Consider the following 26,585-nt stretch of genomic DNA (forward strand, 5'->3'; position numbering starts at 1 on the left):
TAGAAAACTACCTTGTGTTCAATGAATGTGCAAACATATCGATCAGTGTGAAAAATCATGTCAGTTAGGGAAAACTATCGATCAGTGTGGGAAAATGTGATCAATCACTTTCGAGGAAAAAGTCACAACTGATCAACGCGATGACATTTACATATCACAGTCGATAACAGCTATTGCTGGTTACAGGCAGTAGTCAAAAATCACATCGAGCATTATTAACATGAGAACCACCATCCCATTCACCGATAGTTTTTGTTCTGGTTTTTTTTTTTTAATAAAGACTCAAATATCACATGGAAATACCTTACAATTATACAAATGAGCAGCAGCAGCAGCGGCACAACATACGGTTTCGAGCCGAAATGCCAAGCCGCGCACATCAGAATAATACATTTCCCCCAAAATCACATGCGCTAATGTACATGTACACTTTATATATAGACATTTATGCGCATTTATATATAATAGCCTTTGTCTTTACAATAAATTCTCAACAACCCACGCGCATGCAACATGAGCAAAGACACACATTTTTACAATAGCCTACGATGATTTTCCTCCCGGCGAGGTCACTCGAAAGAAAGAAACATTGCTCGGTCATGGACGCCATTGCGACAACATCGTGCCATGTCACAAACATGAAGAAAGCACCAGTTATTTAATGAACGAAGCTAGTTGCGGGCAGTTGTTCTAGTCTAGTTTCGTTACAGGACCCTGTTTTTTTTTTTGTTTCTGCCCGTTGGACGACACCCGTGTGGTCAAGAACATTCACAATATATACATGAAAACTCGATCTCTTTTACATGAGACATGAATTAAGCGCGAGAGACGATCTATATATCTATGTATGAACAATTCATGCGTTAGCGAACACGTTAAACATCCGAGATGGCAGCACGTATGATTTCCTCAGGTAGAAGGAAGGAGCACCAAATATCACAACCAGTAGCCAGATCAGACATTTACATACTATACATATTGCACGACGAACATGAACACAATTATTACATACATACATGTATATATGTACAAATTAGGAAATCTTGGCAGGCGGAGGGGGGGGGGGGCGCCGGGGTTTTGTCGAGTTCAACATGCGCATATCAGGCCGGGATTAAGGCCGATTTATTCTTGAGCCCTTCTTAGGAAATGGTGGTGGACGCTACCGGACCGATATCGTTTCGATTCCGAGTATCTTCCTGATGCCGTTGTCCAGTCGAACGAGCTCGACCGTCGGTCCAGAGTCCATCATCATCATCATGCCCCCGGAAAAGTCACGGTTGGCGAGTAGGTTGTCGAGTTTGGTGCCCGTCAGCAGCTGGCTGCACGTCGCGATGGCTTCGAACTCGTGCCTCGGGACCGCGACGATGTCGATGTTACCGTGCCTCTCCAGGAAGAACTCTTTGGTGATTTGGACCTTGCGTAGGACGTCCGACAGTCTCAGGTAGTTCGAATAACTGCGGAGAGGAAGAAAAAAAAGAGATAACTTTCATGAATATTTTGCTTTTCGGAATCAAATTAAGAGAACGATCACTGACCATTTTAACGTCTGAATGAGCATGGCTCGTAAAGAAAGAGATGCTTGCAGGCAAATGCTAGCCTTTCCAGAACGTGGTACCCGCTAATCATGCAGAGTTTGAGAGGCATTCTCATAAGTAAGAACGAGCACTACACTACTAACCCATTGTTACCCGTCCGGTCCCACATCAGCAGGGCTGCGCAGAGTCCTGCGGAGCAAAAAAACTTGCCCGCACTATGCCAACTACACCTCAAAAACAGGTTTTGCGCTGTAGAATTCTGCGCGATTCCGCTGCTGCGGATCCGGCTTTAGATACGCAACACTTTCTGAGTTATACCAGTTCGTTAAAAGGCGCGTATACACTAGCGCGCAGATCATGCAATGAAATCATTCGCAATTGGTTGTTCAGTAATTTGTACGGTGTTGAGAACGATTCTTGAGCTGTTTTCACACACACTGGACCCACCTTTTTTTTAACGAACGCAGGAAGTTTGTGTACTCACGAGCGGATTAGAACCGCTGCAGGGGGGTCGAGCGTTGCAAGATCGGCGCGCTAGTGTATACGCGCCTTTAGAAGTACCTCAAAAGAATGTGTAAACTGAAATCTGTGGAATTTCGAAGAACTGTGGCTTGCACAGCGCGGGCGATTTTAATGGTCAATTTTGCGCAGTCGCACCCCGAAACCGGCTGTTGCGCTGCAGAATTCTGTGCAGTTCTGGTGGTGGGGATACGCGAAGATGATTGGTTTGGCAAACCAATGGCTCAGTCGGGTTCAGATAAACTGCGCAGTGCTACGACGAACCAAACAAGAACGGGTATGGTGGAGTGGAGCACAAGCACAACAAGCATGAACGAACCAATTTTGTAGATAGTCCCATACTTGAGATCTTGTTCGTCTGAGTGCGATTCACGAGGTTGCGTAGTTTGCTTTCAGAATCGCCGGTCCTGCGCCGAGTCTCTCCCCCAAATTCGTTTTTGTCTGATTCGGCGCTGCGAGTTGATTGGTCTAGACCAGGTGTCCAAGAGCGCAATCTTTAGGGGGAGGGGGGGCAGATCTGGGAATGATCCGTAGTTTGATTATTTAAAAAGTTGCGAGAATTTATAATTTTAAGTTCATTGGGGAGGGGGGTACGAGAATATGAACCTCTGAGGGAGTGCACAGTATCAAGATTAAGAACTATTGGTCTAGACAAGTGGTTCTCAACCTTTTCAAGCCCGTGGCTCGGTTTCATTCATTTTTGTGAGTCAAAGGCCTGGTCAAAAACACGGCTAACGGAAAATGAATGAGGAAAAATGGAACGGCCAATCAATCGCGGCCCGGTATGAATTATATCAGGGCCAGATGGTTTTGAGAAACACTGGTCTAGACCAGCTCCATGGGGTCATTCAAGTATTACGTCAGCATCGGGGGGTGGGGGGTCGGATTTGCTGACTTTTGATGACAGGGGGGGGGGTTTGAAGGTTGCTTACGTCATAAACCACCCCTTTTTTGAAGATATGAAATATTCTAAGCTGCTGACAGGGGGGGAGGTCAGTGTTTTGTCGACAAGGGCAAATTGAATTCAAGTACTGTTGGCCTATATTCATCGCATAAGATACAAAGTGGACGAGAAGTCCTGGATACATTTTAAGAATCAATGACAAATCAACCAATCGACAAAAAAAAAAATGTGGTTTGCTCTAAAATACTTATCATGGCCTAGATTTTTCTTTTTGACGAATGGAAAATAAAAAGTTCAAGTTTTACTCATATAGGTGGCGCTTTAAAACGAAAAACTCGACATAACACATAAAATGCAACACAAAACAGTGCACGATCAATGTTCATGACAATTGCTATTGTCCATTAAAAACTACCGTATGTCATCATGATCACCCTTTCACAAGTTTAGATGTAGCTCATATGAAAAATGTGACAGTTTCAGGTTACGCAAATTGTCATAAACATTAGTTATATACTGTTTGTGTTGCATTTCATGTGTTATGTCGAGTTTTTATTTGTACAGCGCCACCTGTGAGTAAAATTTGAACTTTTTTTAAATTTATCAAAAAAAAAACAAAAAAAAAACACCTCTGGCCCTGATAAATGTTTTAGCTCAAACCACATCTTTTAATATCAATCGGTTGATTGTCATTGATTTTTAAAATATGTCCAGGGTCCGCCCTGTACTATAACATCTTAACATGTTCATTGGTCTTACTTACGACTTGGAATTGCCGAGCGCCAACCGGAACGTCGGAAGATGCGGGGAATCGCTCACTTCAAACACAAAATCGTCATCTTCTTCGCCCTCTGGTGCTTGCTCTCCGTCACTCGGAACACCATCGAACACATCGTAGCCGTTGACATCTGGATCTGTGAGGAAATAAATGCGAAAGGACACATTTTAACAACCCGCAAGACCGCACACAAACGTACGAGATAGACATAAATTTTCTACATTCCAAGTAAGGAAGGAAGAAGACAAACTTTTTACCTAGACATACAGAAGAGCCCCAGAATTTCCACGGCAGGTACGGTCTGTTTTCCATCTCCCCACTGACGTCCGCAATGAAACCTGCAAAATAGGAACAGTCGTCAGTCATCATTAAAAGACTAAAGCTCATTCATCACTATCAAGAAATTTCGAGAAATTCGTTCAAATGTATTTGAATCGACGAACCTTGAAGAAATTCGGCCATTAGTGCGGATCTCGCCAACTTCAGAGGAGTCAACCCAGAATACGTCGATATGCTGGGATCGGCCCCGTACGACAGCAACAATCGGACGACTTCCACATGATCGTTTTCGACGGCGTCGTGAAGAGGTCTGAGAATCAAAAAAAACCCCATAAATAATAATAATAATTCAGAAATGCGATCTAAGATAATTGGTGAGAGGTAAGTGTCGGAAAAAGTCAAAACTTGTCTGCGGCTTAAGTCGAGGCTACACTCGTGTCCAGTCTGGCCTATACGTTCTGGTTAGCCAGCGAATAGTGTTGCCAGCATTGGCAATGATCATCAAATACTGGAAGCTAGGAGGTATTGGAAGGCTGGTCGAAGTTAACAACCAGGATTTTCCAGCACCCACCCTAAGTCAAAGGAGTCTTCCCGATCTCCCAATCTGTCTGGCCACACATTGATAGAAGAACGCTAACGGGGATATCATTGAAGAGTGCGTTCTGGAAGCAAATATTCGCCAAGGAACATTGGGCCATGTGTGTAGCCAGTCTATGTCGCTGGTGCTTCATTGTAGCACGAGATCTATTGGGCCAGGCTGGACACGTGCGTGGCTCTACCTTCCTGGCTCAATTTCCTGGGCGAATATTTGCTTTCACAACACCTTAATACACCAACGCGTGCTGTGACTTGGCGTTCTTCGATCAATGTGTGGCCAGACTAATTGGAAGATCGGGAAGAAAGGCAGCTTCTCTTTGACTTGGGCTGGAATAGGTCCTGGTAGTTACCTTCGACCAGCCTTAAAATACCTTCCCAGCCACCAATCATTGCCAATGATGTAGCGACCACACAACTCACCGAAATGACCAACCTTGAAACGTACTCGGCCGGGCTGGTCACGAGCGTGTGTCCTCGGCTTTGGTAATATGCAAAAACTCACCGTATACCACCGGCGGCACTAGCGTTGACGTCAGCCCCGTATTTCAGCAATGCTCTGGCGATGTCCAAGTGACCCCTGGAACAACACTCGTGGAGCGGCGTGTAACCGGCGTTGTCCTGGCAATTTATCTGGCTGCCGTTCGTCTCGAGGCAATAGGCAACTACTTCCTTACGAGGGAAAGAAAAGAAAAAAAAAATAAATAAATAAAACTTACAAACGGGGTCAAACTTACTGATCGCCAAACGCACATCAAAAATTTCACAATTCATATCATGAAAATTTCCAAAATTTTCAAACTTACCACGTATCCCAACCTCGCGGCTCGATGCAGTATGGTTTCACCCAGCGCCTTGTTGACCATGATCTTCTTCATTTCTGCTGGTATTGGCAGGGCGCTGCATGATTCGGATACCTGTTGAGGTTGGACACAAATGGACAATCGTCAGGGACGGTCGATAAATGACAAGTGATCTTAAACTGACTTAAATACGCATGCCTTGCATCAGAAAACGCTCATTAAACATTTAAAATAATCCCCCGAAAAGCCAAATTGGTATTAGGCTAATTGGCTCCCTTGACTTGATGTGCCTACAGGTTAGTCTGGGCCGACACAGCGGACGGATCAGAATGATCTAGTTGCTCTGGCCAAGCAAGTTTATTGCTGAATTAACTTATTGTTACATATACAACTAATTTGGCGGTAATTTTCTCGTCATTTAAGAAAACAGACGTCGGCTAACAGAGTTTCGGATAATCGAGGTTTATTATGCACGTATATCATTTCTCTGTTAAGGGGGTGCCCAACTATCTCCCTAAGGGCCGTATTCACCGACATGGTTTAAACTGTAGTCGCAATTTTTAGATAAGAGATCAACATAGATTGGTTAAAACCTGAATTTAACCAATCCGTGTCGATCTCTTATCAGAAAAATTGTGACTATAGTTTAAACCATGTCAGTGAATACCGCCCTAAAGAGCGCAAAATTCAGAGGAACCACGGGGCGCGTCAGGCAGATTTACCAACCCGCAGTCCAATTGCTAAAAGTTAGTGTGTGAGGAAGTGAGTGAATGAGGAATGAGTAAGCGAGTGAGCATGTGAATGAGGAATGAGTAAGCGAGTGAGCATGTGAATGAGGAATGAGTAAGCGAGTGAGCATGTGAATGAGCAATGAGTGGGAGAGCGAGTAAGCGAGTGAGCATGTGAATGAGCAGTGAGTGGGAGAGCGAGTAAGCGATGTGAATGGACAAGGTCACTCAGTTACTCACGTGCTCTTTCACTCTGCCACTCGCTGACTCATTCGGTCACTCAGACAATTACTTATTCGCCCAATTTTACCCACCAATTCTGTCTCACTCGCTCATTCACTCCCGAACCAACCAGTACGGCAGAAATCACACTTCAGTGATACGTCGAGGTTAGTTTGGTTTTCGGAGTCGAATGTGCCTTACTCATCGGTGCCGAATTTTCAGTCGATGAATTTTTTTGTCTGTGAATTTTCCGTAAATACAAGGGTGTGCCCTCTTCGGAATGTCCTAGTGTATTTACACAGTATATTTATTCAGGTGCCTGAGGGGGTGTTAAGATGCTTGTCTACCACAGTGAAGGTTGCCACCAGGTTCAAACCTAGTGAAGAACATAGATATTTTCCCTAATGAGCTTGAGGCGACCACCGATAGATGGCACCTTCATTTCCAACGCAACTCATTAATGCCAGTAAATTGCAATATATAGCGATATGGCCAGAGTTGGTGAAGTATTAGGTTAAGAAGGCCACAAAGAGAGCTGTGAAAACGATCCAGACGTGAAGAAATAAAGGTTTATGTGAGAAATAGTGTGGGAAAAAATGTGACTACTTTACACATGGGGGTCCATTACACTTCTTAACACACGGGTCTGTCCATGCATGGTCAGGAGGCGTCACGCTACTCATTGCTGTGATGGTTGTGTAATTTATCCGAGGGCGTCGGATTTCCATTCTGCTCGGTACCTAGTTTTACAACCCAACTCCGTATCCTACGGATGGGGGAGGGTTCCGAGCCATGGGTCTCGTACAATTATAACTATTATCACCCATTAACGAGGTAAGGGGGATGGTAAAAAAAATAATTAAGACTCACTTTTGGCGCGCAATCCGAGAAACCACCCTGGGGTCTGACTTTGTAGGCGATACCGCCGCATTTCCTGTTTTTCCTGTCTGCACTCGTCCCGGGTTCGTCGCCAGCGAAGATGCCCCCTCTGCTCGTTCCAAGCACTCCGTACAAGTACTTCCTATACCTCCAGGACGTGTACAGCTGGGAGACCCTCGTCGATTCCGACTGCTGGCCGTTCGTCGCCTGGTGACGTCTCCGGTACGCCAGGTGGGCCAAGCATCGCTTCCTAAGTCTGCTCGAAGCCCTGGCGAAGGCCGAACGCCGGTTGTTTCTTGCCTGGATGACTGCCAGAACTGACGATGACGACGACGTTGTTGCCGGAGGACTAACGATATCGGTCGCATTAGTAGGCTTTACCGCAGCGTTCTCCTGTGTCGTAGTCGGGGCCACAACTGCAATACGGAACAATCACATGAGAATGTACGATTTTTTTTTTATATTTAGGTCTGGCCAAAAATAAGTTTAAAAGTAGAATTTCTCTCAGCGTGTTTTTTCTTTAAACCTACCTTGCGGCTGGACGGCCTCATCGTCCCTCACGGCTTCGAGTTCCGGAGGAGTGTCCGTGGAACAACTGACGGATCTGACAGGACGCGTGCTTTTGATCGGAAGGACCTAAAAGATGAAAACACATGATCATTACAGATATCTTCTTGACCACACCGAATCAACGAGCAGTGTTGCCAACAGTCAAAAAAATTTCCAACCAGATTCTTCATAAAAAAAAACTGGGCTTGAACAACTAGAGTTAATTTTAGCCATTATTTCATTGATTATACCTCCCGTATTTTTCCGGGAAATTCCCGTACTTTTTCACGTAATTCAACCCTTTAAACGGTTTTTAAAATTTTCCGGATCGTTATAACGACTACTTCACCGCACACCAACTCCGGTCATATATCGCCATACAGCAATTTCCAACCAGTGGAGTTGGGTGGGAAATGAAGGCTCCATCCATCGGTGGTCGCCCTAGGTTCGGTAGGTAAAGAACTTGCTTCTGATGTTCTATGCCCGGATTCGAACCCATGGACCTTGATGGTGGAAGACGAGCATCTTTACCACTGCGCCACTCGGGCGCTGGATCGTTATAACTGCCACAGTAGAAATAAAAGCGTGTTAAGAACCCGAGATATTTCGGGGTGACCGAATAAAGCAGATCCAGTTTGATGCGATATCTCGGGATTGCCGCTGCAAGGTTTAATAATAAAAAAAAACTACTAAAAGACTGACACGGAAATTTTCTTAAAAAAAATCAGAAAAACAACTAGCAACTAGAACTAGATTTTTCCAACTAAATGGCCGAAAAAAAAGACCAGATCTAGTTGGAAAATAACTAAGTTGGCAGCACACTGTCAACGAGCAAAAACAACACAACCTACAGAACAAGGCCTCCGCACGAAGCTTGTGACGCACTTAAGAAGGCCATTTTACCTATTGCCATTGGATATAGCAGGCCGACGCATGCGACATCTTTACCTTTTTCTGCCGTATATCCAATGGCAATAAGAGAAATGACCTTCTTCAGTGACGTCACAAGCTTCGTTCGGAGGCCTTGTTCTGTAGGTGATGTTGGCGAAAGACGATTTAGCCGGTTCCACATCAGCAGAACTCTGCATAATTCCGTAAAGCAAAAAAAACTAGTTTTATGTTGTGAAACTGCAGAGTTGTGCAGGTGTGGATCCGGCTTTCCCGACCCCACCAGTCACACAAATAATCGAAATCCGACTCCTTACCTGCTGCTGGTCCGACGGTACTGGTATCTGAGGTTCTTTGACAAAAGGATATGGCAAGAACGTCGATGGCGGCACATTGCACGTGGGCGGAGGACACTGCAAACAGAGAGAGGAAGAATTACGGAATTAATTTCTCTCGCAGCATTGAATTCAGATATCGACAATCAACCTCTCAATGGCGATCACAAACATTGGTTTCCACGGAAGATTCAAATTTGCATGAACTGAATTAGAACAGAGGTTCCCAACAATTTTAGTTCGCGCAGAAAGAACCCTTGACGGTTGCGAGGCTATATAAAAATTGCAATTCGAGCACCTTTTTCCAAGGCAAATAATGAAAGAATTTTAAATAAGACGCGTTTTTCGGCACTCCTGGAGATGCCATTTTCAAAGGTACCATGGACGGTGCACCTGGCTCCACCAGCGAAATTTTCGTCGAGTTTTTAGTCATTGCTCCCCTTGAGGCGCAAGAGCCCTGTACGCTGTATGCAAAACGGGGGGAGGGGGGGGGGGTTTCTCGCTGTAGATAATTTTTTGTAACCTCAGGAAATTCAGCCCTGATTTTAAGAATTATAGATGTTCCATCATTGGATACATCATAGGGCTGAACTCACTGGAGTTAAAAAAGAATATCTAGATAGGGGAAATGTTAGCACTGGGTCTGAAAGGCAGGGTCGTAACTGGGATTTTTGCAAACACGATTTTGCCACCCCTCCACCACTGTAAAATTCGATGATGTTTTTTTATCAAGGTGTTATTGTTCCCCTTCTGAAACTTTCTGCCCCAATTTTTTCCACCCGGGGCAGTTGCCCCCCTTTGCACCTTTCTGGTTCGGGCCCCCTGCTGAAAGGGTTAGGGTGTAAGTTCTCAACTGGTATTACGCGGAAACATACGATTCTTCGACATCGAAAGTGACGAAATTTCTCATTGGTGGAGCGAAAACTATCTCTATTAGAAAAATGATCGTGTTTCTTCGGGTTCTGTAACCCAAGGGTTCTATACAAAAACCAAAACGTCAAAAAGCTCTGCTCAAGGGTATTTATGAGCCCGTCATTATTTGCCAAGAGATATTTGGAGCATAAAATTGAATTGAGAATTGATATGCGTTTGTGATTCCTAACCAGTGCGTCAAGGTAATTTAGCAATGCTGTTGAGAAACTTATACAGGGCAGGGGTGCCGCGAGATGCGGAAAATTCCAACGCTGCAAGGGTGCAGCAAGCACGAGAAGCTTCTAAATCTTTGACTAAAACTCAGCTCCTCGTTGACTACTATTTTTTTCCAAGGTGTCCACCAGTTTGAATTTCTGATGAAATCGCCTGAGGCCAAGGAGCTGGTCCCGACCCACCTGAAACGTTAAAAAATGACTGATATAACACCCCCCCCCCCCACCGAAAGAAATTTCTGGCGCGGCCCTTGCTTGTGGCTCACCACAACACCCCAGAAAAGTTGTCAAGGAAACCCTGAATGTTCCAGACTCGTATTCGTGCAACACATTGTCAAAAGCATCGTGAACTTTCTACAGCGGTTTTTCAAAAAGTGATCAGCAAAATGGGGTTGCTAAGATGTCCGCGGATTTCACAACAAAACAGAAATTAGAGTGGAGAAAACAGCGAGCGATTATGGAGGTCCCTGGTTCCCCAAGGTGTTTGACTAAAGGCACACACACTACACTGACACGATTTGATCCCACATCACTCAGAGTCGTCGTCAATTTCGACACACGTCATGTCAGCGTAGTGAGTAGCGGCCTTTACGCAAGGGCGCTCCAACGTTTCGGAGAGTGCGGGGCCACTTACTTTTGATTTTTGAGATTGGTTGAGAGGATGAATTGGTTTTTGAAGGGTGTCGCGGGCCACTCAAGTAATCTTCAAATATGCAGCGGGTCACTAAAGTGATCTGTAAAAACGGGCTGCTTGAGTGATTTGGAACTGTGACACACATGGCTAAAATGATTTTAAACTGGAGCTGAGGGCCATTGAACTGATCTGTAAATGTGCCGCGGGTTGCTTGAATGATTTTGAACTGTGCCGGGGGTAAGGAGTTATTTTCTGTAAATGTGCAACGGGCAGCTCGGGTGATCTGGAACTGCGCCGCTGTTCGTTAAAGTGATCTAGAACCGACATTCACAGCGGAAAGCCGCAACCAAACAATAAATGTATGAACAATGGAACAATGGACTCAGTTCAATTTTCCAAAATTAGGTTTGAGCTCGAGGGTCACATCAGAGAAGGCCACATTTGACTCGCGGGCTATAGGTTGAACATAGGTGAACCAAGAGTAGTGCCACGTGTCTCACGTAAGTGCCAATTGAAAGCCATCGTCCACGAAGACCACGGAACTGAGCCCGAGTGTTTTCCTACAGCAGCAACACGACAACAAAAAAAAACATTTTCCTCTTCTCTATCCAAATTGTAGGGGGTGGGGGGAGAAAAGAGTTCCCAAAATCCCCAAAAAAAAAACCCATAATAAACGGAATTCCCATGCACTTTCTTCCTCAAAATGGCCGCGGAACCTCCTTAAGAGAGACACTGTACAAAAAGAAAAAGAAAAAAAACCAAACCATCAACGAGAGGGGGAAAAAAAGTTTTCGGAAAAAGGAATTTCCCCCCTCCCCATTCCGAAAGAAGGGGGGAAAAAAAGTTTGCGTTTTTCACGCCGTCCTTCTCTTCCGCCGTCCTCCCATCTCTTTCTCACACACAATCTTCATTCCCCCTCGTTTCAGTTTCGTTTAGGAGAGCGGACTGCTTCAACCAACAAACTCTTTCTCTCTCCACTCAACTCCCCCACCACCGTCTTTATCCCACACACACACACACACACTTCCTCGGTACTTACCCCCCCCCAGGACTCAAACCCCTTCCACTTTCTCCTCCCATCGGCATATCTCTTCATCACCCGCGTCGCCTCGCCCAACTCATCTCAACTCACGGGGGCGAAGTCAGAGGGAGAAGGGAGGGAGAGGGGATGAGAACTAAACGACATCCTCCGCGAAACTCACAAAACCACCGTTATACCGTCCACCACCCAACCCGACCTTCCCTGCCACTCTCACATCAACCCAGTAGTATTGTGTGTGTATGCATGTGTATATATATACGCCCCCGCCGTGATCGCTAAAAGGAAGGGGGCAGGGGGAGTCGGAAAAGAGAGGGGGAGAGGTTTCTCCCTGATGTCGGGGAGAACTTTCCGCCACCATACCCCTCCCATCAATCTCTTCTTCTTACGGTCTCCCCCCTCCCTAACGGAGGTCGCTTCCGCGTGCTGGTAGAGCTCTCCACCGCCGCGTCTCTCCTTCTTCTCCCTCCCTCCCGCTAGCGTGATCGATCTCCCCTGCCTCGGGAGGGACAGCTGCGTGTGATTCTTCTTCGGGGTGGGAAGGAGGGGAAGAGAAGATCGGATGGGAACACACGGAGGAGTTTGTGTGTGTGTGCGCGTGAGAGAGAGAGGAGGGGAGGGAATGGAGCGCAGCATGGAAAGAGGTGAGTGAGTTCTTGCCCCCTCCCACGCTTTCATTCTCTCGTCTCTCCCCCCTTCCTGCTTCCATCCCCGACACTTTCCGCTCTGTCTCACGCTTTTGCCTCCCCACCTCCCGTTAAGGCTCCTCACGCCCGCCGCCTTTCCGCCACAACCACCTCTCTCTCTCTCCCGACCGTCAACTTCGGTAGCTACTGCTGCTTGCTTGCTGAAGCTTCAAGGCGGTGGCGGCGACGGCAGAGGGAATCCCGCCGATCGTGTTACGTCCGTCCGCGTTCGTCACTGGATAGCGGGGTTTGGTGGGAGTGGGGGAGGGAAGAAGCGAAAATGCTCGATGGGTGGCGGCGGGATCGTCCACGAATTTCCGTAGCAGTGCGTTTTCCGAAAGGTGTTCCTTGCCCAGTCCGAATTCAACAGGACGCCCCTCTTTATGACAATCATAAATGTATGATTGACAAATGATCATTGACAAATGATCTAATGTATATATGCATATATGAACTGACATCATCATCATCGTGCCCCCCCCGCCCCGCCCAGACTTCCAAGTCTATCTCCGCCTATGGTTCAAGAGTTGAACTGGCCATGCTGAATGAGGTGCTACGACCTTTTTTGTCATGCATGGGGTTAAAAAATTTTTGATTACGCTTTTTTTCTGCTTTCATTTTATACAGCACTCTATGCTTGTTCATTATTGGTGCCTTTTGCACTTCGATTTTTGACACTATTTTTCGATTTACGTAATTTTCATAACGATGCATTATATGGAATCTTCGACATCTCAATGAATTCTGGGTTCGCCCCGGAGATGTCCGGCCAAATTTATAATGTGAAAAATCAGAAACAAATAAAAAAAATCGTCACATAGGAGAGGGGCGGGAACAAAGACAGTACCACCCACGTGGGAGCCATAAATTTCATCTACCAACAAGATGCTGCTCCGTGGCGATGGCGAATTGCCACAGCCTTCATATTAGGAATAATGACTATACCTTTTGTCACGCGTATTTCTTTTTTTTTTTTTTGCCATATGCCACGAGGATGTAGTCTTCACGCCTCTTCGATTTAATCCTCCGCACTTCATTTTTTTTTTCTTCTTCTGGGATTACAGTGATACCTCTCAATAACGGATACCCGTGCGTTCAGAATTTTTCTTCCTTGCTTGTGTCCCTTATTCACGGTAGATAAGGTGTTATTCCCGGATCCAACGATCATCCGATACAACGGTTTGACTTTTTTTTTCTTTTTGTCTTTTTGTGGACTCCTTAACCAGCTATTATCAAAAACTATCAATTATCAAATGTTAGGGACACGTTTCATCGTGTGTGTGCGCGAGAAACTTGATAACAATAAAGAGTCATTAAAGGTGCACCAGTATAAAGAAAAAAAAACCTTTTATGCGTATATTTCTTTGTAAAAGTAAAATTCTCTGATCGTATTTAAAATGCTTGCAAACTAGGCTAGGGTTTCTCAAGGAAATTTATAGTTTGGAAAAAAAAAAAAAAAAGAATCGTAAGAATTGTCCCAGGCCGCCTTTCGGCCTCCACCCTTGTAGAGACATCCACCCTTGTAGAAGACCATGGTGTCAAATAATAACATGCCAGCAATGAGATCCCGAAATCACTCCGATCATCTGAAGACATCTTATACTTTCACCTCGTTTCGAAAACAGGGCTGTAACCGAAACATATCTACATTACACGATGGCCCCCGTTCTCGTTACCGAAATTGGAAGGACCTGAAAGTTACGTGCCGTCGGAAGGAAAGCGGTAGGTATAGTCTCGAGGATATGTATGTTGGAGAGTGGCGTGTGCGTGGAGATAGTGGTAGTAGATGGAGTGAGTCTCTCACACACACACACACACACACGAGCGTAGGGAGGAACAGTAGAGTGAGTGAGTGGCGTAATTCATCCCTTCCCTCAAAAACCCTCCGACTTCGTCGCTATTCCGAAAACTTTTCCCCATTTTCTTACTCACGCACTTTTTTTTTGTCCTTTTCCTCCCAATTTCTTTCTTTTTTTCTTCTTTATATATCCTCCCTACTACTTATTCTTCTTCCTATAGAGAGAGAGAGAAAGAGACTAGTGGCATTTAGCAGCGAAAAGAGAGAAGGCAAGAGAGGAGGAAAAAGAACTGCACTTGTCACAACTTCTTACACGAGGAGTTGCCCGCCGCCGCCGCTGCTGCCCTTCCTTTTGCCTTGAGAAATTATACCGCCACCACCACTGGCTTTTTTTTTTCTCTTATATTTCTTTCTTTAATATCTTTTTTTTTTTTAATTTATGTATTTTATCTTTTTCTTTATACGCACTAAAACCTCCTTTTAACGGCCGCCTCAAGAGGCGAGGCATAAAAAAAGAGAAGAGAAAAGATCGGTCTATTAGAGCAGTTTCCTCTCTTTCTGTTTGTTGTTCCTTTGCAATACACAACACACATCCCGCTTTCGTATTCAAATTTATGAACGTCCTACCACGGCTGGACATAACACACATCTCATCTCCTCGGCTGAATATGCGAAGTGCCAATTTATTTTAAAATTTGTGATCTATTGGCCGATCAATTTCTATCCCCTCGCGAAGGGTAGAAACAATACCTTCTCTTCTAGCTGGCCGTTCTCTTTCGCACAAGCGAATTTTCTATGATTTTCACGTTCGAGCACTTACAAATGCAAGTTCAAATACTACGTGCCTGTGTTGAGTTAGCGGCGTTCTTCAACCACATTTCCGTGGACTGATGCTACACGGTTCCGTTCATAACCCTAACGAGCCACAATCCCGACAGGTCGAAATCCTGATATTACAAAATCAGATGTTGCGGCGAGGGAACGTTGGGGCGCACGCACGACAAGGTGATAAATCGCGATCAAATAAATTTTGAAAGTTGAATTCTTAAACTTTATTTGAGCGCAATGTTTTTTCTTGATATGCGCACAAACGCCCCTCGTTGCGAGAAATGGAAATCCCGACCCCCCCCCCCCATTCCTCCCCGAAGCAGTTTTAGGGGTGCGAAATGGGGAAAAACATTACAACATGTTGACTGATTGTTCAGGAAAATTAAAATGTTGAGAAAATTTTAATTTTTCAATTCTTGAAAAAGTAGGGATCAAACCAACATTTTGACACATTTTTCAGCTTCCGCTTGCAAAAATGTCTCGCACGAAATTCGCGTCGCAAAAGTTTCTTTTTCGGCTAGTGATGGTACTTGCTTTCCATCTTAAATGAGGGGGAAAACTCCACTAATACTCGAAGTACTTTTCGGTTTGTTTACATTCGTACCTCGTGTTATTATGATGCTCGATTAAAAAAAAAATACAATCAAGTGTTAAACAAACATATGGTTATTAATGTTCCAGTCGGAATTAATAAGTTTAAAACAATTCAATGAATATTTTTCAAGTTTCAAGAAATTCCAAAAAACAATATTACTCTTTAAAGTTTAGTTTTTGAATTAATTTAAAAAGAAAAAACGAGAGAAATCAAAATATAAACCTACTAATCATGCCAAAAAGGAATTAAATAGTATGTAAAAGAATTTGTAAAAATTAATTAATGGATGATTATAATGTAATTAATAATAAAAACATTTCATAACAAATACGAGTAGAAAACGCTTTATCCAAGGAGGTGCGGGATAGAAAAAGATTAAGAACCACTCTCTGCACTAAACATTTCGTCCAAATCACGTGAGAATGAATTCAAGAATTCACGAAACCTTATCTCCAAATTCATTACTGATTTTATTTCAGATATTTTTGAATTTTATTCACGATTTTTTTTTCATTAGATATCCTCAAATTTATGACGTAATCGAATATTGAGATTCCATGTGAATTTCATCTAATTTGAATAAAAGTCCGACATGGTCTCGCCTGAAATTGCCGATCGGAGATGGAGCGAGAGCACGAGATTAGTGGAGATAGAGCACGGTCGAAAGGAAAAAAGCCGCTGTATGGTTTTAGATTTAATAAATAAAATGTAGTCTGATATATCTTTTGCCAGTCCGCAAATTGTTTCTCTCATTTTTTTTTTTGGCCGGTACTCAAATTATTTCTCCTATTTATGTATTTTTTGCCGGTACAGTAAAACCCCTAACGGTCACCGATCTTTCACGGCCTAATAATAATTTCTCTAGCGGTATGCATTTCAAACCTTTGATTAACGGTCAACCCTCTTCTACGGACGAATTTTTTTCCCCGGCCGGTGTCCGCAAAAGAGGGGGTTTTACTGCATTTTATACCGGTCCTCGAATTATTCATGTATTTTTTTTTTTTTTTTTGAAGTCAGCAAATAATTGCTGTAATTTATGAATTTTCTGTCATTGTTAGAATTGTTTCTCCCGTTTCCACCGATCAATGAAATTTCTCAACTATTTCTCTGGTCCGCTGTTGTTAAGAGGTTGAAGAACATTGAGCTACACTAGTGCTCCTCAAAGTGTGCGTCGCAAGGAATTGGTGTATTGATTTGTGTCTGTTCAATGTTTGAAGTGATTCTTTTTCTACACTATTCTGGGGAGTCGCGGGTGAAAAAAAGTTCGAGAACCACTGGGCTATCTATACCACTCCCTTGTATAGCCCGATTCCTTGGAAACCGTGATCGGTATTGGTCTCTTCCAAGGAGGATTTCCATGAACTTAGCCAAATCTAGAGTGTTAATAATATTCCACACGATTCTATCGATTTGCCTTTCTGTTGATTTATCATCCCCATAGTCAGCGGATTTCTGAAAAGTTCATGAAATCCTGACCAAATCTCACTTTCTTCAATCTCTCTCTCTCTCCAATAACTGTGACCGATTTCAATGAAATTCGCCGATTTATCAATTGCAGTAGACACAGTTACGACTAACTACAATCCAAGCCGTTTGTATCTCTAATAGGAAATTCTGGCTACTACCGCACGACGGCACAAACTATGTTTTAGCAAATGCAACCCCCCTACTAATTGCATCTTTCGAGTGACCATTAAATAGATTTGTGATATCCACAAGTCTTCTCAATTTTATTGAGAAAAAACATGCTCCTCCACAGAAATAGATCTCCGTGAAAGCAAATTCTGGAAATTATATGTTTACGTAATGACTACTCTTTTTTAATTCGGCAGATTTTCTACGGCATTTTTCCTCTCAAATTATCTCTTCAAAAGTTCCGGTATCCACCAGAGGGAAAGTTTCGATTCGATATTGGGTTTCATTGGCGCAAAGACCTGAAATGTTATACTCGGAAGAGAGAGATATTTCCACGTTATTTTTAAGAAATTCAATGCTTCATTTCGTCACAAACATACAGCCGATTTTTATTTTAGAAATCGACAGAATCTATCCATGTTATTTAATAGCAAACACTTTCTATCTAAAAGGGTGGGAGAAATTCACAGGGTCTGTAATAACCGCTCTCTTTCGCCGCGGAATTTATATAAAAATTCCCGGAATCTGTCTCCCTCTCGATTATATAGGCTATTGCTCTCTATCTATCTCTCACTCATGTTCGGATTTCTATTAAATTGGCATTTCTTCAACTGAGCGACCGTTTCGTTCCAGAAAGGATCTCTTATAACTTCTACGGAATTTAAGCGATCATTCGGATAGCTTGCTGGAAAAAAATATTTCTATTTGTTCGCACATTCTCTCTCCTATACGGTGAATATTTTCTCTCACTGCGGATTTGCACAAAATTCTGCACAATATAGTAGTCCATTACAACAAACACTATTTTCTCTCCTTACACACCAACCTTCGATGGGGCAGGTCTTCGAATCCTAGTGACGTAATAAATAGAAATGGAATCTGCTTCTATATAGCAGTGACAGGTATATGACTCTGTCTAATTTAGCGCTCGTGTGCATGCGTAACATAATACCCGTGGTGCGACTGAAATGATCAATATTATCTTTCTTACAGTTTCACGAAACAGGCAGTGTCTATTTCTAGACAGCGAGCAATTTTCAACAGGTGTAGTCCAAATCAAATGTGAGATTGTTCTCAGGCCAAAGCCTAAAGGTATCCGACTACCTTTCTTAATGCTTTTCTATTAAATGGTACTGGAATGGACTTTGAAAAGCCGGGTTTTCCTAGGAGCAGGTTTTCTGAGACGCGTGCAACATGAATCGACCAGGGTGACACGCCGTCCACTTACCAATAGGAAAAGCGATATGACTGTTTTCCTACAGAGCGCAACACACCTCAGGCCAGCGCTTTACGTCGGGCGTGATTGGCCGACCGCTTCTGGAGGAGTCAAATGCGTAATTCGTACGCCGTGTATTTCACGGATTTTGTGTTTCCTTTCCATTCCTTTCTGTGTCCGTTTTATTCCACAAAAATACGTGGATGTGCAGAAGACAGGACAGATGATAAAAATACACAAACGCATAGCGTGATAAAGCTACACGTTTCTGCCTACGCGTATTGTTCCTATTCGGTTCACGCGGCGCAGCATAAACCTGCTCATAGGAAAACGTGGTTTTAAAATTTTTTTCATAGGAAAAACAACAAAATAGTGAAAACAATAGGGCCTAATAAATTTTAGACTGTCTATGCCATTTTTATGCCGAATTTTAAGTAAAATTCATGTACTATTCGAAACACGATTGCAAAAAAATTCTATGCATGAAATGTTTTGCTATTTTCACTGTACATTCAGCAAGTGATGATGCAGGTTATGAACAAAAATTTAAAGGATTGTGTGGCATGCTTATAAGTTACACCCAAATCTGTTGATGTAGGTGTGAATTTTTTTAAAATTTCATTAAACATATCGTACATATTAAACACTGTAATTAGACACACACGTGTTATAGGCCTTTCAACTGAACTTCAATTTCAACTGAATTATTTCTCGAGGACCAAATTTAATACACAAATTTTATAAATAACGGGTGGATCTCCGGAACCCGTGTGGGGAATGTGTCTTGTGTTATTCTATTTTTTGTAACTTTCTTTCTTTCAAACCGAGCACAACTCAGGTCTATCACCATTCTCTTTTGTAACTGCATATCATGGAAACACGATAGCCACGCCCCACTTATATCTCTCTCTCTCTCTCTGGCTGTTTGCGTACTACATATTTGTTCCAAGTTCGTAACTGGATTGCTTATTCACCTATTACCATGTAAAAATTGTGTATCCTAAGGTATTTAGAATGCAACGGACTAGTTATGCGTACACTTCTTTTAGCTACTAAATTTTGCATCCCTTTCGCTGGCGCACAATTCCATCTTTTCTTATATATTCTGTAGGCCCTGTCACGCACTTTTACTTTCTGTCCAGTAGTATCAGGTGTAATTGCACGTTTACCCAATTTTGGAAGAAATGCACTTTTTTTTCCTGCAGCCCTGTATGCACATGTGTGTACGCATAACTAGTCCGTTGCATTCTAAATACCATGTATTTATTGATACTTTGGTCCTATCATATCATATTAGCACTTTCTGCCCGTGTCCCACTCGTTTTGATTTACTCTGGCGGTGACCTACCGGTTAGAAATTCGGGCTATGGACTGGTTCGTTGTTTCGGTTAGTAAGTAAGAACCCGTGGGGTTCCTATGGGTAAAAACGGAATTCTAAAAGTAGTCGCACCTTCTCCGCTGCAGTATATATTTTATTGTTTTTTTTCAAGGTCTCTGTGGCTTCTTCGATCAACTACTACTACTACTTAACCGTACATATTTCTCTACGGAATTTCTAATGAACTGGTAAATGCCAGAATGTGCGTGCATGTGTAGTGAACGTAACGTGAAGTTTGTTCCTGTGTACTGCTTGTTATGTGTAATGTGGTGACACATCTGCCATCAATTTTCTACCTACGAGAGAAGGGAGGCCTGTTGCTATCTGTGGCAAAACTTTTAAACGGGGAGATTGACCGTTAGAAAGGATCGGCTGATCTTAGATCAGCTGCCAAAGCTCCCCTTTCAATCGGTTTTATAGACGGAGATAGACTTGGAAGTCTGGGGGGTGGGGGGCACGATGATGATGTCAATTAATATATACACATTAGATCAGTCGACTCCACCTTTGACGCTGGCGGGGGGGGGGCAATGCCCCCGGCCCCCTCGTATCTCAGCCCATGATCGGTTTCCACCCGTAGCGCCTTATAATATCCTAAGGCTACCAAGTCGAGAACCACTGATTTAAACACGACAGCACATCTCTTTTGTTGCATTACTTTAAGGTTTGTCGTCAACTAGTATTTTTGCCAAATTATATTCAAATATTTGACCGATGGTAATGACAAATTTCTTGACCTCTCATTCCACAAATTTGACAGAGTAACAGAGAGTATAGAGAGACAAGTAGCAGAATACACTACTTTAGACCGATTCTGTCAGGGGCGGGAAATTCTTGGTTGTTATGCACTTTAGCGGGCACCTAATATTTTTAAATTTGATTTGTCAAGTCTCGGAATAAAGGAGAAGTCACCTATAATGATACGAATGAAAAAAACCTACCTGCAATGAAAATGGATGTAGAGACGCCGGAGTAGTGATGTTGGTTTCCACTGCGACGCAACGTTTCTTCTCGGCGCTTTCTCCCAGGACAAGGCCACTGTCCACAGAAGGGACGACTTTTCCGACGCTTGTTGATACCGTCGTGTTCGCACAGGTGACCGCGGCCGATGTTACGGAAGCGGTGGAGCAGATGGGATTAAAGATACCTCCGATGGGCCTTTTCCTGGCCGTTTTCGAACTGCAGTCCACGGCGGGCAGGGCGTGGCCCCCGGCGATGCTGCATTCGGGCTTGGGCTCGAACTTCGGCAGGACGGGAGCGGTGCTAGCGATCGCGGGACATCCCACGTTGATGCCGCCCGCGGTGGTGCTGCTGACTCCGCCGCAGAGTATGGGCGGTCCCGTGGCAGTCCTGGACAGGTTGAGGCCGTTCAGCCCACGTATCATGTTCTGATACTGGTAGTCCAGCAGCGGGTAAGTGCTGGGGTTCGGCATGATGACGCTACACGCGTTGTGCAACATGGCTGCCGCAGCGGCAGCTGCCGACGGTGGCACCGTGGAAGTGATGCTACTGGTGGTGATGCAGCTGTTGCTGCTGGCAGTATTCACGCAGGTCGTAGCTATGCTGGTCACGACACTAGGGACAAGGTTGATCGAGGTAGTCGCATTCTGGTGTTGCTGGTGGACGCTCGTAGAGTTGTTGCCGGCGTTACCTTTGTTTGGCCGAACTAGCAAAGATTGGAGGACGTTGTTGTTATTGGCGCTGTTGGTGTAAGAAGAATAATCGGGTTCTTTTTTGATTGCGGGAATCGATTCGGCTTTCACCACTTTGCCGGCAACGGTCGTGGTGAACGTAGATGGCGGCATCGCGTGTAGCGAGCCAGTCGTGATCGGGTTCTTGACTTGTTGCATCGGCGGTGCCACAGTCACGTTGGGGTGGGCTGGTGGCATCCAGTTATTGTTCGGCAGATGGTAAGGCAAGTAAGGGTTGGTCGTGAAATGCGGTGACGCGTTGATGTTTGTTTGAGCCATGTGCTTGGTAGCTGTGGGATGATGCGGTATCGGTTTGGGTATCGACACCGGCGGAACGGGTTTAGTGACGGGTTCTTCTTTTATGAATGGCATCACGCTGTTCGCTTTCAGAGGTGTAGCCAGGTTGGACGTTCCCACCGAAGATACCTTAGAATTGTTCTTATGGTTCTTACTGACATCGATCGCCATGAATCTGTCCGATGCACCGATGGTGTGAAGGGGAACGTTTTTCTGGAAGTTCCCGGGGTGGTAAGCACCGTGCAATAAGGCCTGGTGTCTCAGGGCGTCGGTGGATTGGTACGAGTTGTTCCGGCTGTAATCTGGTTTGCTGGCGATTCCTGCACCGTAAATACTGGTGGTGGCCGTTGTCGTCGACACCGTTGTCACCACCGTCGCATGAGTTACGCTCGCCGTTATGGCCGTTTTCTGCGAGTTGTTATTCGGTCCCGGCTTGCCAACTGCTATAAGAGGCGGTGGGCCCATTGGACTCGGCAACGACCGCTGCGGTTCGACAGGCCGACCAGCGTACTGTAAATCATGCGCTCGGAATGGCTGCAATGTCGGAGGCACGACGCTTGTCTTCGGGATGATGGTACCACCCTCGCATTTTGTCGGAACTATGGGAGTGACGGCAGTCACGGTAGTTTGAGCTCCCGTTCCCATGTACCCGTGAGCACTATACTTGTGCACCGGGTAAACGCTCGGCGTGATGATCGCCGGAGCCGTGGTTTTCGGCGTGAGGATGGATTTGACGTCATGTTCTTTCTTTGGATGCGGTGGCAACAAGGCGTTCGTGTTAATGTCCGTTCTCGGGATGAACTCAGCATCGCCACCCCTGGCGTTGCCTTCCCTCTTGATGGATGTCGCCGCTGTCACTGGCGGATTGTAAGAAAAGCAAGATGTCGTCGTGACCGGGGTTTTATCGAGGTGATGGTCTCTCTTGTGTATGTCATGATGGTGATGATGAAATTCGTTCTTTATGCCATCTTTCGCGTGACTTACGCTTGGCTTGATGACATCTTTTTGCGTGGTGCCGTCTTTTTTCTTCGGAACGGTGAAAGCAGTCTTTCCGGAAGTCGATGACCCCGGTAAGCTTGCTCCAGTCCAATTTGTCGTAGGTTGAAAACCGGATCCTACAGAAATAGTTTCGGTAGAAGTGCTGTAATTGGACGTCGGCGTGGTTGTGCTGCACAGACTAGACACGGGCAACTTCAGTTCGCTAGTTGTCACTGGTGCGGGCCGATGTAGAAGCGTCAGACCGGGCTGCAAGTAGTCACCACAACTAGTAGCACCACTACACACTTTCGCCGCCGTTGCTGCTGTCGTGGGATCTTTCATGGATCCGAGAGGACTTCTGGCGCAAAGAGCCGACTGGGACGGGCTCTGGATACAACAGGCACACGGGACCGCGGTGGCTCCTCCTAAACCCGGCAGACCAGTACAGCAGGCGTTCGCGCATTTCCCAGCGGCCTGTTGTATGTGCTGCTCTCGAAGTCTCTGCAAATGTTCGGCGAATCTCGCAGCTTCTAGAGCGGTACTAGTAGCTGCGGCTCCATTCAAATAGGCAGCCTTGTCTGCCACACCATTCCTCAGGGAGGTGAAGGCGCCCTTTTCGTCCGCAGCGTAGAGTGGATAACCAGGCAAAACTACAGGAGTGGGAAGAGCCGGGGTATATAGACCCCTCGTGGCAGCCAACGCCGCTGCGACTTCCCTCTGCGTCATAGCGGCAGCCCCTCTTAGTCCGAAGGGCAACGACGACGGATCCATCAGGGCAGCAGCCACGGCCGCCTGCTGGGCTGCAGCCGAAGTCCTCGCTGCCAGCAGGGCCTGCTGCTGCTCCCTCTGTTGCTGCTGCAAGATGCTGGACATGAGCTGGTGACTAGCGAGCGAAGTCGGCACGGCCACTCCAGTGGCTCGATCATAGCAGAAAGGGGACGGCACCAAGGCCTCGGGGCCGTAAGCCAGACGGTACAGGGTCGGATCGAGCAGGGCCGCTGCGGATCCCGGCACCAGTCCCGGGCGGGCCAGCGCCGACAGGGGATGCGAAGCCGCCAGGCTGGCCAGCTTCCTGTGCTCCAGCAACAAAAGGTCTTCGCCCTCCACGACGGTGCCGTCGGTTCCTTGTCTCAGATTCTTCACGGATAGGTCCAGAGGATTCTCTCGGGTTCCGGTGCCCACTACCGACGGGACATCTCCAGCGGTGGCCGCCGTTCCCTCCAAAGGATTCGGCCTCGATTCGAAGGGTCTCACTGGAGTGAAAAGCGGTGGCGGGTAATACATGTTCGCTTGACTGACCAGTGCTCAGTGCATCGTGAGTTCAACATTTCCTGCAAGAAAAAGACAAAGGAATCGTAAATAAAGGGCAAATCAATCGCTTTTCATTGAACACATCCGTTGGATCCATAATCAGGTGGAGAAAGGGTTCTTTTTACACACATTATATCCCTCACCAGGAAAGCCTTGAACCCTTTCCACCCCAGTCGCCAGGCGATATCTGGCGCCGCCTCGTTTCGATAGTTCGTGGGAAGACAAAGACGTCCGTCCACACAACACATCTGTTTATTTACAGCTGTGTTACAGAAAAGTTTGTTTTTTTGCGCGCGTGTTCTCGATAGGGCAGAAGTTGGAGAAGTTCCGGTGGCAACACCCGAGACACAGAGGAATCTACTTGCGAGAGGGTAAAGAGGAGAAAAAAAAATAATAACGAGAGACAGAGGAAAACCATTAGTCAGAGAGTCTCGTCTTGTTGCACCTGACAGCCTTTTACGCCCTTTTCACGGCTGCCAGAAAACTTTCAGACACACAATAAAAACTAAAAAAAAAGACCGAAAAGAATTTTTTTTTTCCTTTCTTTCACGTCCTAATCTTTTCCACATTGAGATAGTGTCGTGAATTCGTTGGGGTCGGTTGTAGATAACATACGAAAAAAAAAAGAAGAGAAATGTGCTTTGCTTCTCGTGCTGATGATGGTGGTGGTGGAAGAAGCAACGAAGTGACTCGATTCCACACCACACACACACACACACACAGACCCGACCAACCAGCCAAGTTGACGCAAGTACAACCACCACCGCCACCACCTCCAGGGGCGTTTGGGTTGGCGATAGAGAGAGGAGCCTCGTTGCTGTTGTTCTCTTGTGTAAGCCGATCACGTACGCAGACTGACTGCCGACGGGGCGCTTAACTTTCGTCGGGTCCTGATGATGGGGCTCGAGCCGTTCGTCGACGCCGATCTTTTATTCCCCTCTTTTTTTTCTTTTTTGTTGTTGTTGTTGTTAAGTTCCACACGCTCTTGAATCGAGATTGTGTGGCATCAACGTCTACCGCATCGCGCACAGACTGCTCTTATTTCGTCGAATTAACGGAGGAAAGAGCTTTTTTTGAGTCATTTGAAGCTGTCCGAATTTTTGGCGCTACGAGATTTTTCCTGAAATTACTATTCCGAGACAGGAACCTTAATCTCGAGAAGCTCGGAACCACACGCGCACGTCAAATCAACAGCACACAAATGACATTACTGCCTACGCCATCTTCGTGAAAAATTTTCATTTAAACCCAGGGGTCTTCAATGCATGGCTTGAAAGCCACATTTTGGCCCTTGGAACTTTTTGTCGTGGACCGCCGATCATTTTCAGAAAATGGTTAAAAACGTTGAAAAACGATTGATTCTAGAATTAATGGAAGAAATAATTTCCGCATAAATATAAAAGTTCTCAGTTATTTTGTCCCTTTTAACTCTTACCTCATTTGCCTCTTCTATTAAGATGGCACTAAATTACATGAGTTTGTCAAGGACAGCGGGCTTCGTGGGAAGTTTCAATGTGGCCTGCCGGATCTGAAAGATTGAAGACCCCCGATTTAAACTTTTCAAATGGTCATTACCCCTATCGGAGGGATAAAAACAAATACTCTTATTCTGAACTCTGTTATAAATGAAGGAGAGCAAAAAGTAATATTTCTCATGAACAGTCAGTTGGACCATCCCATCCTGAAATAGCTTTGCCGAATTCAAGCGCCAATTGTGCAGGACCAAATGTCCAAGTTGACTTGGAGGAGAAATGTTTGCCAATGCATTTAACCCTTTCCGCACCATCAACTGCGGGCCCACCAAAATTATTTCGTTGTCAAGATCTTTTCCAGCCGTGCTTGCTGCCCGGAATTTCATTTCTCAAGAGCAATTGAATTAAAGACAGCTGGCTCGCTATGTACAAAAGCTGTGAGCGGCTTGTGACCAACACGGGCATCACATAAGCAGTACTCCGGCAATAGAAGGCGTTCTTGAACTTGAAATACCAGACAGATACCACCGTTAATACTCCTTACGAAACCTCTAACGTAAAGGGTACCTGTTGGAAAAAGTAGCAACACCCTCCCATAGCCCATACACTCCACCTAACCAAACATGAGAACAACACTTTTAGAAGGAGTGCAACTTACTGGAACAATACAATCTTTGTTGGTATCATGGGTAAGACGATTTTTATTGCAAGTGCATTTGGGAAAACCATCGAGGGTCCGACACATGGGTTACTCAATCTCAGAAGTCGTGCAGTTGTTGTGAGTGCATCGATTCCGGTAAAAGAATCTTATCCAGGGCAGACTGCCGTGGACTAGCGAAAGCGCGGATGAGCGAGGTCGCGACGTCGGC

General features: G+C 45.2%; 1 protein-coding gene across 2 annotated transcripts in view; it reads right to left on the reverse strand.

Moving 5' to 3' along the window:
• Positions 1–273: 273 nt before the first annotated feature.
• The window catches only part of LOC149070688 (uncharacterized), a 51,747-nt gene continuing 25,435 nt past the window's right edge, over positions 274–26,585 (reverse strand). Inside the window, exons 2-11 of one of the 2 annotated variants that reach the window (XM_089248459.1) lie at positions 20,909–24,264; positions 8,996–9,091; positions 7,772–7,877; positions 7,233–7,657; positions 5,416–5,526; positions 5,115–5,281; positions 4,180–4,325; positions 3,994–4,074; positions 3,722–3,872; positions 274–1,454 (exon numbers count right to left, since the gene is read on the reverse strand). In XM_089248459.1, the coding sequence (XP_089104585.1) occupies positions 1,160–1,454; positions 3,722–3,872; positions 3,994–4,074; positions 4,180–4,325; positions 5,115–5,281; positions 5,416–5,526; positions 7,233–7,657; positions 7,772–7,877; positions 8,996–9,091; positions 20,909–24,217 (4,887 nt within the window). In that variant the 5' untranslated portion in view covers positions 24,218–24,264 and the 3' untranslated portion in view covers positions 274–1,159. Of the gene's footprint in view, positions 1,455–3,717; positions 3,873–3,993; positions 4,075–4,179; positions 4,326–5,114; positions 5,282–5,415; positions 5,527–7,232; positions 7,658–7,771; positions 7,878–8,995; positions 9,092–20,908; positions 24,265–26,585 lie in introns of both variants that reach the window. The other variant, XM_089248461.1, reaches the window with a different exon arrangement.

The sequence above is a fragment of the Pholcus phalangioides genome, unplaced genomic scaffold (genome assembly GCF_987345545.1).
Source record: "Pholcus phalangioides strain wild (caught in Gottingen) unplaced genomic scaffold, Ppha-v1.0 ptg000020l_1, whole genome shotgun sequence".
Taxonomy (NCBI): Eukaryota; Metazoa; Arthropoda; class Arachnida; order Araneae; family Pholcidae; genus Pholcus; species Pholcus phalangioides.